The sequence below is a fragment of the Ursus americanus genome, chromosome 1 (genome assembly GCF_024610735.1).
Source record: "Ursus americanus isolate L20-20 chromosome 1, mUrsAme1.1.p, whole genome shotgun sequence".
Lineage (NCBI taxonomy): Eukaryota > Metazoa > Chordata > Mammalia > Carnivora > Ursidae > Ursus > Ursus americanus.
Window position 1 is genome coordinate 17,348,648 of NC_142127.1, and position 12,454 is coordinate 17,361,101.

General features: G+C 40.9%; 1 protein-coding gene across 4 annotated transcripts in view; it reads left to right on the forward strand.

Annotated features, from left to right (window-relative positions):
- Nucleotides 1–12,454, forward strand: part of ACMSD (aminocarboxymuconate semialdehyde decarboxylase) — a 70,488-nt gene that overhangs the window by 15,303 nt on the left and 42,731 nt on the right. For 2 of the 4 annotated variants that reach the window (XM_045783089.2, XM_045783097.2), the window contains one exon: nt 4,660–4,756. The exons of the other annotated variants lie outside the window; for them this stretch is intronic. In XM_045783089.2, the coding sequence (XP_045639045.2) occupies nt 4,660–4,756 (97 nt within the window). The remainder of the gene's footprint in view (nt 1–4,659; nt 4,757–12,454) is intronic. 4 annotated transcript variants of the gene reach the window in all.

The window sequence follows — 12,454 nt, forward strand, 5'->3', positions numbered from 1 at the left end:
AATATCAGCCATATTCAAACTTATTTGTGGACAATATTAGAATTAGAATGTGAGAACCAGAAGTATGCCAGGTAAGGGTCCCTGAGAATCAGACTCTGAGACAGAAATTAGCATGCAGGAGGTTTATCAGAAATGCTGTGACAATGTGCACCAGTGGAAGGAGAACAAAGCTGGACAGAATGGAGGGCAATGTTGAGCTATGATGTTTCTGTAGCTGACCCTACAAGGAGCTCTAAAGCTAAACCTTCAGAATTGTCCCAAGTTGGGGTACAGGAGAACAAAAGAGAAGGGCCTTTATACCTCCATGTCAATCAGTCATTGGAAGTGGGCTGTCCTGGAAAGGAAGCAGAACCTGGAGGGAGGTGGCTTTTTTCAGCTGAGGCAGTCTTCCTATCTCTCCATAGGGGCTGACAGCCCTGAGCTGTCTGTAGGCAGCACTTTCAGAAGCTGGAAGAAAAGGCCCTTTATTCCTGAAAAAGGATTTGAGCAGCACACCACATCACCCTGGGAAAGGAATTTAGACATCACTTACTCTAAGCCCTTATTTTATACTTAGAATCCGAGGTTCTGGGAGGTTAAGTGTTTATACATAGGGTCCTGGTCTCCTGACTCCTGCAGTATCATGATTTCTATTATGTCATGCTGTTCTGGCTTTTCAAATATTAGAGGTGTGTTTGAAATAGTTTACCCAGGTGGAGACTGTTGGTTGGGAAACTTTTTTTTTTTAAGTTTTATTTATTTAAGTAATCTCTACACTCCATGTGGGGCTTGAACTCAGGACCCTGAGATCAAGAGTCGTATGCTCTTGGGGTGCCTGAGTGGCTCTGTCAGTTAAGCGTCTGCCTTCAGCTCAGGTCATGGTTCCAGGGTCCTGGGATTGAGGCCAGTGTCAGGCTCCCTGCTCAGCAAGGAGTCTGCTTCTCCCTCTCCCTCAGCCTGCTGCTCCACCTGCTTGTGCTGTATGTGTGTGAAATAAATAAATAAAATCTTTAAAAAAAAAAAAAAAAGAGTCACATGCTCTTCTGACTGAGCCAGCCAGGCACCCCAGTTGGGGAACTCTTTTTAAAAAACAACTTGGTTTTCTTTTGAGAGTTTAGAAAAACAGGATTTGTTTGTGGGTTGAATACATTAGAGCAGCTTACTCTGATTACTTGGTTATTAGTTTAGTTTAAGATCTTGGTTGATATTGAGGTCAACTTTAAAAACAGAACCTAAGAAAGCCCTCTGTCCCTCCCCCAGCAACAAGTGCTGCCTTCTGAGGCACATTTATAGCCCTGCAGGGATACCGGGTTCCCAAATGTAAAGTGAGAGGGATCAGGAATTGGTTCTCCCCAAATTCTGGCTTAAGACACAACGCAAATTGGGAGCCTATTATGGGGCACAACTGCTCTGTGGTACTTTTCACTCAGAAAAAGTTCTCTCATTCATTAGCCTTACCATGGATCCAGCATGAAGGATGTGGAGAGAGAAGTTTAGAGAGTCCAATTCTCCTGCCATGTAATGAGGGCAATCCCCTCAAAAGATCAGACTCTGTAGGAAATGATAGTAATTAACCTTTGCCTGCTAAATAGACACCAATTACCAATATCAGCATGGTGGTGTGGAAAATGGATCCATAACTTTGGACAAGTCACTGCATTTTATGGACTTACTGCTAAATGCAAGAGTTGAACCAAATGATCCCTTTCTGCTTTAATGTGCCCTGCTTTACCTGAAACCAAAACTTACTCATGCATCTCCCAGAGAAACCCAAGTTCCTCCCTTGCCATTGATAATGTATGGTAAAATCTGGCCTGAAATGATTGAGCATGTTCTGTGACCTGGTGCTTTATAAATATTCTATTATTGAATCTTCTGTTTCACCCAGTGTTCTTAGTTGCAAACAACAGAACCCATTCTAGTTTGCTTAAGTAGAAAGGCAGCTCACAAACCTCCTCGGAGGACAAGAGATTGAACCCAGAGGCTGTGCTAACATGCTCAATGCCCAACCATACCTGGGGGCTGCTCCAGCAAAGAGGCAAGTGCCGCCCCTCCTGGCCACAGACAGGAAGCTCATACTCATGCTGTTGCTGCTGAGACTGGAGATCAGAGCACTGCCATGTCTGACACCTGAGACAACACCCATACCAGAAGGTAGCTTCTGTGCATGTTAGTACCCTCACTACAAGGGAGGCTAGGAAAGTGAAAGTCTGGATTCTCCATCATAACATTTCTTCACACACAGAAGTGTTCAAAAGATGCTGGGTGGCCAAAGCATGACAAATGTAATTGTCTACATTTTGCAGATAAAAAAAGTGAGGCTTCAACTCAGAAATCCCCTAACTGAGCCTCTTCTACTGGTAGTAAGTAATTTCATGAGACTTAAACCCAGGTCTGTGGGAATGCATGCTCTTTCAGCACTCTGCTATTCTGGGTACTTTAGGGTGCTTAAGCTTTCCTATTTAGGAGCAAAAGAAAAATAAAGCCTCTAATTTGCCAAATTAAAGTTTATTTCTTCAGTTTTTCTTTTACCATCATTCCTCTCCCCTCCCTCGTTCACCAAATGGAAAGACATGTGTTCCTATAATCTATTTGTACAAATCAGTATCATTCAGGACTCTTCACTGCAAACCACAGAAACCAACAATGGTCAGTTTAAGCAGAAAAGGAATTGGTTGCAAGTGTTTTAAGCCCCTCCAGAATTACGAATGCCTAAGGAACCACACTCATAAGATGTGCAGGTGATTGAAGCCACAGCCAAGGCCACACCACAGGACTAGCCTGGCTAGGGAGCTGCTGCCTCCCAGCTGGATCCTGGACACTGCCACCAGTACCACTGCCAATGCACACAGCATGTCGCCACTGCTGGAATCACTGGCAGAATAAATTCACTGATCCTGTCTTTTTGCATCACTTCCTCCTGATTAAAAATCAAGCACTGCTGGTCAAGCTTAAGGCAAGGAGAGCAAGCACTGGGGCTTTAGGGCTTTATGAGAAGGAGTCTGGGACCTGCCTCCACCAAGACTCTTGTAGATTTCCCAATCTGGGAAGGTGGTTCAGATCCTGCCAAGGTCAACAAAGGATGGGAACTAAGGCAAATAAATCCTAACGTCCTGGTGTCAAGAAACTCAGGTCTGCCTAGGTAAGGACATCTGTCTCAGATATACAAGTTTTTACTCACTGATCTTCTCCCCAGCCATGAGAAATGAAACCTTAGATGTGAGGTCTTACATAGGCATGCCAGACATGAATGGGCTGCCACACTTGAAGGTGAAAAGTGATCAATTTTCTCCATGCATGAGACGGAGAAGGCCTTGTCCAAGGAAGAAAAGGATAGAGAAGGAAGCTGTGGCACAATCAAGCCAAGAGGAAGAAGAGGAAGGTGAAGGATTCCACCAAGCAGAGCTCAAGGTCTTTGATCACCACATGCCCATTCAGCTATCACGCAGGGCCCAAGGGTGATTCTGAGGCCCTGAAGAGCCACCAGAGGTGATGTGCCCTCAAAGCAGGGGAATATCAGGAGATAGCCTAGTCCCTAATAAGCCATACATCATTAATAACTAATACTTAGGATAACTAGCACTTACCATGTGTCAGAAACTCCACTAAGTGCATTATAGGGATTATCCCATTTGGTGCTTACAAGATCCCTTTACGGTAAGTCACATTATTATTCCTATTTTAAAGATGAGCAAACTGAGGCTCAGAAATGTTTAACTTGCTGAAGTCTACATAGTAAGTGATAGAATGGGGATTTGAACTTGATCACTATGATTTCAGGGACCTGGATCTGACCTTTCTCTTTTCTTTAGGGATCACAAATTAAAAGTCCACTTTAGAGAACTCCTTGCACTGAGTATTAACTGTAGTGCACATACCACTCATGATGCCTGGTGGAAGCTAGCAACTCAGCACTGAATTTCATACATGCTAGTAGACTGATTCACTTCATTGCCCTCCTCCTGCTGCAGGTGTTCACATCAGTGAGCCCTGCTCTGTTAGACAAATCATTTACTCTCACTATCCATCTGTCACTTCTCTATAAAACAAGAGGGTTGGACTAGATGGTCTATCTCAGAGGCCCTTTCCAAATCTAAAACGTTATGGATCTGGAGTTTTCCAGACACTGGGCCATCCTCTTGGGTCCTGTAGCCAGTAGTTGAGGTCAGCAAGATGACCAGCCATCCTCAGTATGCAGCCCCAAAAGGCCATGACTATGACCTTGCTCTCTCTGTGTCCAGCCACTGACACTCACAGAGCACACCCCTTCGATTCCAGGCCAACATTAAGGCACGAGGATGAAAAGCTAAGTCCCGTTAGGGGCGCCTGGGTGGCTCAGTTGTTAAGTGTCTGCCTTCAGCTCAGGGAGTGATCCCAGAGTTCTGGGATCGAGCCCCGCATCAGTCTCCTCTGCTGGGAGCCTGCTTCTTCCTCTCCCACTCCCCCTGCTTGTGTTCCCTCTCTCACTGCCTGTCTCTCTCTCTGCCAAAATAAATAAATAAAATCTTAAAAAAAAAAAAAAAAGCTGAGTCCCATTAAATGAACAGACTTCTACTTCTTTGAGGATTAAGTAAAAACCTCTAAAAATGTTAGGGGAGAACCATGTTCCAAAGCATACAAGGAAGAATAAATCTAAGTAAGCCGAGGTCACCTTTTGCTGATGGGAGTTTTCTGTCTTAGGGAGAAGCAAAGATGATGAAAGATGGGAAGGTCTTCAGAGTGGTCCAAGAGAACTGCTGGGATCCAGAAGTCCGTATTAGAGAAATGGACCAAACAGGTACTTGTAATAGGAGATGCTACCAATGTTTGTGTCTGATATAAAACAACATCTGCCTCTAAAAGTCTGTTGACTACTTTATGTGATTCATGTGACGGCAACCTCCAATTGCCTTTTCTCCACAGGACAGACTATTCTAGCTTCACTTCTACTACAATGCTTTTAGAGTGTGGATTTAAACTATTTTAAATTAGATGTACCCTGTTTTAAAGTAGAATGTTACATCATCAAAAAGATAAAAGTAGTATTTTATTATTTTAAACTTTTTAAGTCCAAATGTAGAGTACTTACTATAAAGTCAACTAAAACCATAAAAATGAGAATTCACAAGTTAAGGATGCCAATTGCTTGCTTAGTCACATTCAGGATCCATATTCTTTCTATAGTTTGTCTGGTTGCACAGTACACAGAACGTCCCCAGTGACATATAAGGGGTGGAAATGGGAGCAGTTAAAAACAAAGTTAATTGTATAATCTCAGAATACTCTACAATGAAACTAATCCAGAAATTTGAAAGAGGAAAACTGGGAAATTCTTCTTTCAAAGCTGAATCACTAACAATTTCTAAGAACTGCTTGATTTTCCTTATCCCACATCTGAAAAGCAAACAAGTCTCCCCAACTGAAAAGAATTTTGAAGACTATCTAAAATATGGTATGATGGCCACGTTGTGCTTTCACTTATTACTACCTGGTCAACTGTGCAACCTGAGGAGTATATGCTCCAAGAAGATGCACCGAACCTTCTACACACGTGTGAGCCGTGACCATGGGTTGTGATGGGGAACTCACCACTACAACACTGTCAGGTCTAAATTTCGACATGGGTGGTCTAGATTCAAACGAGAAAACAAACAACGCATATACACAAATGAAAGAGCAACTTACTATTATCACCTTCTTAATCAAAGACAAGTTTATAAGAACTTCAAATATATACAGAGATAGCAGAAGACGTTTTATTCCAAAGTCTGTACAAAATGAGTTAAACTGCCAGCCCCAAATAAGGCGGTAGTCTCTGACCGTTAGAACTTGGTCTAGGATACTTCTGGCCAGGTACTTCTTTATAGATTTTTTTTTAAAGATTCTATTCATTTATTTGACAGAGAGAGACAGCCAGTGAGAGAGGGAACACAAGCAGGGGGAGTGGGAGAGGAAGAGGCAGGCTCCCAGTGGAGGAGCCTGACATGGGGCTCGATCCCAGGACCCTGGGATCACGCCCTGAGCCAAAGGCAGACGTTCAATGACTGAGCCACCCAGGCGCCCCACTTTATAGATTTTTTTAACAATTATAAGTATATTTAAATGACATTCAAATTGAATTTTGCGGAAAGTCTAAAGCACTTTGTAGACCATTCCACAGAACAGAGTTTTAGAAGCATATGGGAGTGGGAGAGGAGTGAGAGAGAAAAAGTTTCCCAGGCTTAGAGCAAAGAGCAAGGTTTTGATCTAAATGTGAAGCTCTGAGTGAAGATAGCGGAGGAATAGGGGACCCTAATTTCATCTGGTCCCTGACACTCAGCTAGATAGTTATCAAATCATTCTGAACACCTACAAAATTAGCCAGAGATCTGAGAAAAGAATTGCTACAATTCTACAAATAGAAAAGCAACCACTTTTCAAGGTAGGAGGTGCAGAGACATGAATCTGAGGTGATACATTGGAAGATAAACCGCTGGGGGGAAGGAGGCTCCATAAGCCAGGTACCGGAGGTGTTATAGGCAGCAGGTGCAAAATCAGAACTTTTAGAAGTCTGCCCGAAAGGTGCTCAGGTGGTGAAGTGGGGAGGAATCCTAGGTGGGACAGCGTGGTCTCGGGATCCCCGGGGTCACAAAAAGAACAGGGATGCCTGAATGCAGCAGAGTTCCCAAGCATCAGAGCAGGGAAGCCAGCTGCAAACAGAGAGCTCAGGAGTGGGCTTTCTGCTTGGTGTTGCCATAAACCCCAAACCCCAGCATGGTTAGGCGACTGCTCTCAGAGCAGGGGCCCAGCAAGCAGCAGAACTGCAATGAAACCCCCACTGCTACCCCAGAAGAAATGGCACAGGTCCCTGCCTCAGGAGTCCATAAAGTTTGGAGACTCAAAACAGGGTCACGCCTGAGATAAAAAAATGCTCAGTCATCATCGGAAACCAGGTATGTACTGTATGGTGACTAACATAATATAATAAAAAATCATTAAAAAAAAATGCTCAGTCATGAGCTGGGTGAACACAGAGAGCAGATGGAAACCAGGGAGACAAGAGTAATTGACTGCTTTTCTGTGAGGGGTCCCTGAAGGGGGGGGTCATGAACTTTCAGCTCTGGGACTAGAGATGGAAGTGCCTCCATTTTCATCCCCCCATCAGTTCTGAAAGCGTTCAAGGAGCAAAACAGCACTATATAGTACAGTCTGGGCCTGCATACACCTAGCCCAGCCCCTGGCAAGGGCAGGGCAATTCCCCCCAAGCAAAGACACCTGAGAATCAGCACAACAGGCCCCTCCCCCAGAAGACCAGCTCAAGCATCTGGCTAATATCAAGTTTACCAATCACAGAGAACTGCAAAACTTTAGCTCTTGCAGAAAACAGTATATAGCATTTATGGGTTTTTTCTTATTATTCTTTAGTCTTTCAGTTCTATATTTTCTTCTTTTCAACTATTTTCTTATTTTACCAATTCTTTTTTAAAGTCTATTAATTTTTATTTTTACATTACATTATACATATATATATTTCATTTTTGGTTTCCTTTTATTATATTCAATTTTATTTTTGTATATATGTAAGTTTTTCTTTCTTTCCTATTTTGGGATCTAGCTTCTTCTAAAAAACAGACCAAAATACACCCAGGATCTAGTTTATTGTGGTGTTCTGTTCTACATCTTGTTTGATTTCTCTCTCTCTCGCTCTCTTTTTTCTGTTATTTTTGGATTTGTTTAGTGTGTAGTTTTCTAGTGTTGTTGCTATTTTTGTATTTTCTCTCTCTTTCAGCTATTCTTTTCTGGACATAATGATGAGATGGAAAAACTCACCCCAAAAGAAAGAACAGGAGGCAGCACTCCCTGCCAGGGATTTAATCAATATGGATATAAGTAAGATGTCAAAACTAGAATTCAAAACAATGATTATAAAGGCAGGCACTGGGCTTGAAAAAAGCATAGAAGACACTAGAGAATCCCTTACTGGAGAAATAAAAGAACTAAAATCTAATCAGGCCAAAATCAAAAAGGCTATTATTAATGAGGTGCAATCAAAAATGTAGGCTCTAACTGCTAGGATAAATGAGGCAGAAGAGTCAGTGATATAGAAGACAAAATGATGGAAAATAAAAAAGCTGAGAAAAAGAGAGATAAACAACTACTGGATTGCAAAGGGAGGATTTGAAAGATCAGTGATACCATAAAGCAAAACAATATGAGAATAACTGGGGTACCAGAGGAAGAGGAAAGAGAGGGGGCAGAAGGTTTATTTGAACAAATTGTAGTTGAGAACTTCCTTAATCTTGGGAAGGAAACAGGCATTTAAGTCCAGGAGGCACAGAGAACCCCCGTCAAAATCAATAAAAAAAGGTCAACACCTCAACATGTAATAGTGAAGCTTCCAAATTTCAGAGATAAAGAGAAAATCCTGAAAGCAGCTTGGGAAAAGAGGTCCTACATAAGGCTGGAAGCAGACCTGTCCACAGAGACCTGGCAGGCCAGAAAGGACTGAGATGATATATTCTAGGTGCTAAATGAGAAAAATATGCAGCCAAGAATACTTTATCCAGCAAGGCTGTCATTTAGAATAGGAGAGATAAAGAGCTTCCTGGACAAACAGAAACTAATAGAATTTGTGATCACTAAACCAGCCCTGCAAGAAATATTAAAGGGGATCCTTTGAGTGAAGAGACAGCCCAAAAGTAACAAAGACCAGAAAGGAACAGAGACAATATACAGAAACAGGGACTTTACAAGTAATACAATGGCACTAAATTCATATCTTTTAATAATTACTCTGAATGTAAATGGACTAAATGCTCTAATCAAAAGATATGGGGTATCATATTGCATTAAAAAACAAGACCCATTGATATGTTGTCCACAAGAGACTCATTTTTTTTTTTTAAGATTTTATTTATTTATGTGACAGAGAGACAGCCAGAGAGAGAGGAAACACAGCAGGGGAGTGGGAGAGGAAGAAGTAGGCTCCTAGCGGAAGAGCCCGATGTGGGACTTGATCCCGGAATGCCGGGATCACGCCCTGAGCCAAAGGCAGATGCTTAAAGACTGCGCTACCCAGCGCCCCCAAGAGACTCATTTTTGACCCACAGACACCTCCAGATTGAAAGTGAGGGGGTGGAAAACAATTTATCATGTTACTGGACATCAAGAGAAAGCTGGGGTAGCTTACATCAGACAAACTAGATTTTAAGCCAAAGACTGTAATAAGAGATGGAGAAGGACACTATATCAGAATAAAAGGAAGATCTAACAATTGTTAGATTTAAAAAATTAGGGGCGCCTGGGTGGCACAGCGGTTAAGTGTCTGCCTTCGGCTCAGGGCATGATCCCGGCGTTCTGGGATCGAGTCCCACATCAGGCTCCTCTGTTATGAGCCTGCTTCTTCCTCTCCCACTCCCTGCTTGTGTTCCCTCTCTCACTGGCTGTCTCTATCTCTGTCAAATAAATAAATAAAATCTTAAAAAAATAAAAATAAAAATAAACAAAAAAAATAAAAAATTGTCTAACAATTGTTAAATTTAAAACATTGTCTAACGAGAAGATCTAACAATTGTAAATACTTATTCCCCTAACTTGGGAGCAGCCAATTATATAAATCATTTAATAACAAAATTAAAGAAACACATTGATAATAATACAATAATAGTAGGGGACTTTAACACCCCACTCACAGCAATGGACAGATCATCTAAGCAGAAGATCAACAAGTAAACAAGGGCTTTGAATGACACACTGGACCAGATGGACTTCACAGATATATTCAGAGCATTTCATCCTAAAGCAGAAGAATACACATTCTTCTTGAGTGCACATTCTCCAAAATACATCACATACTGAGTCATGAATCAGGTCTTAACAAGTACTGAAAGACTGGGATTATTCCCTGCATGTTTTCAGACCACAATGCTTTAAAACTTGAACTCAATCAAGAGAAAATTTGGAAGGAACACAAATACATGGAGGTTATCCAGCACACATATTAAGGAAGTGTCCACTGAATCCTTTTTTATTGAATGTTTTAAATTTAAGAATGGAATTGAATGTGTTATGTTCAGTATCCATGGAGATGATAACAGGGTTTCCTTTGTAGACCATCAATATAATAATAAGTTCTATTAAGATAATGTATTAGAGCAGCACTTGGGTGGCTCAGTAGGTTAAGCATCTGCCTTCAGCTCAGGTCATGATTCCAGGGTCCTGGGATCAAGCCCCACGTCAGGCTCTCTGCTCAGCGGGGAGTCTGCTTCTCCCTCTGCCTCTCTCCCTGTGCTCTTTCTCTCAAATAAATAAAATCTTCAGGAAAAAAAAATAAAAAATAAAAAATAAATAAAAAGCATCCTACTAAAGAATGAATGGGTCAACCAGGAAATTAAAAAAGAATTTTAAAAATTCATGGAAACAAATGAAAATGAAAACCAACTGTTCAGGACCTTTGGGATGCAGCAAAGGCAGTCCTAAGAGGGAAGTATATAGCAATACAAGCCTTTCTCAAGAAACAAGAAACGTCTCAAATACACAACCTAACCTTAACACCAAAAGGAGCTGGAGAAAGAAGAGCAAATAAAGCCTAACCCCAAAAGGAGAAGAGAAATAATAAAGAATAGAGAAGAAATCGAAAGAATAGTAGAATAGGGAAACAAAACTGGAAGCTGGTTCTTTGAAAGAATTACAAAGATCAATAAACCCCTAGCCAGACTCATCAAGAAGAAGATAGAAAGGACCCAAATAAATAAAATCATAAATGAAAGAGGTGATCACAACCAACACTGAAAAAGACAATTATAAGAGCATATTATGAGCAACAATAGGCCAATAAATTAGGCAATCTGGAAGAAATGGATGCATTCCTAGAAACATATAAACTACCAAAACAGAAGCAGAAAGAAATGGAAAACCTGAACAGAGCAAGATCTAGCAAAGAAATTGAAGCAGTAATCAAAAATCTCCCAACAAACAAGACTCCAGGGTTGGATGACCTCCCAGCGGAATTCCACCAAACATTTAAAAAAGAATTAATACCTATTCTTCTGAAGCTGTTTCAAAAAACAGAAATGAAAGGAAAACATCCAAATTCATTCTGTGAGGCCAGCATTACCTTGATCCCAAAACCAGACAAAGATCCCACCAAAAAGGAGAATTACAGACCAATATCCCTGATGAACATGGATGCAAAAATTCTCAACAAGATACTAGTTAATAGGATCCAACAGTACATTAAAAAGATTATTCACCATGGCCAAGTGGGATTTATTCCTGAGTCACAGGGGTGGTTCAGTATCCACAAATCAATCAATGTGATATACCACATTAATGAAAGAAAGTACAGGAACCATATGATCCTCTCAATAGATGCAGAAAAAGCATTTGACAAAATATGGCAGCCTTCCTTGATAAAAGCTCTCTGCAGTGTAGGGACAGAGAGAACATACCTCAATATCTTAAAAGCCATATATGAAAAACCCACAGAGAATATCATCCTTGATGGGGAAAAATTGAGAGCCCTAAAGTCAGGAACATGACAGGGATGTCCACTCTCACCACTGTTATTCAATGTAGTACTAGAAGTCCTAGTCTCAGCAATCAGACAACAGAAAGAAATAAAATGCACCCAAACTGGCAAAGCAGAAGTCAAGCTTTCACTCTTCACAGATGACATGATACTCTATGTTGAAAACCCAAAAGACTCCACCCCAAAATTGCTAGAACTCATACAGGAATTCAGCAATGTGGCAGTATATAAAATCAATGCAGAGAAGTCAGCTGCATTTCTATACACTACCAATGAGACAGAAGAAAGAGAAATTAAGAAATTGATACCATTTACCATTGCACTAACAATCATAAGATATCTAGGAATAAACCTAACCAAAGAGGCAAAGGATCTGTACTCAGAAAACTCTAGAACATTTATGAAGGAAATTGAGAAAGACACAAAGAAATGGAAAAACATTTCATGCTCATGGATTGGAAGAGCAAATATTGTTAAAATGTCAGGCTACCCAAAGCAATCTATACATTCAATGCAGTCCCTATCAAAATACCATCAACATTTTTCACAGAGCTGGAACAAATAATCTGAAAATTTGTATGGAACAAGAAAAGACCATGAATAGCCAAAGGAATGTTGAAAAAGAAAACCAGAGCTGGTGGCATTATAATTCCAGACTTCAAGCTATATTACAAGTCTGTAGTCATCAAGACAAGGGGGAAATGGCACAAAAACAAACACATAGATCAACAGAACAGAATAGAGAACCCAGAAATGGCCCCTCAACTCAATGGTTAACTTATCTTCAACAAAGCAGGAAAGAATATCCAATGGAAAAAAAGACAGTCTCTTCAACAAATGGTGTGGGGAAAATTGGACAGCCTCATGCAGAAGAATGAAACTGTACCATTTTCTTACCATACACAAAAATAGACTCAAAATGGATGAAAGACCTAAATGTGAGACAGAAATCCATCAAAATCCTAGAGGAGAACATAGGAGCAACCT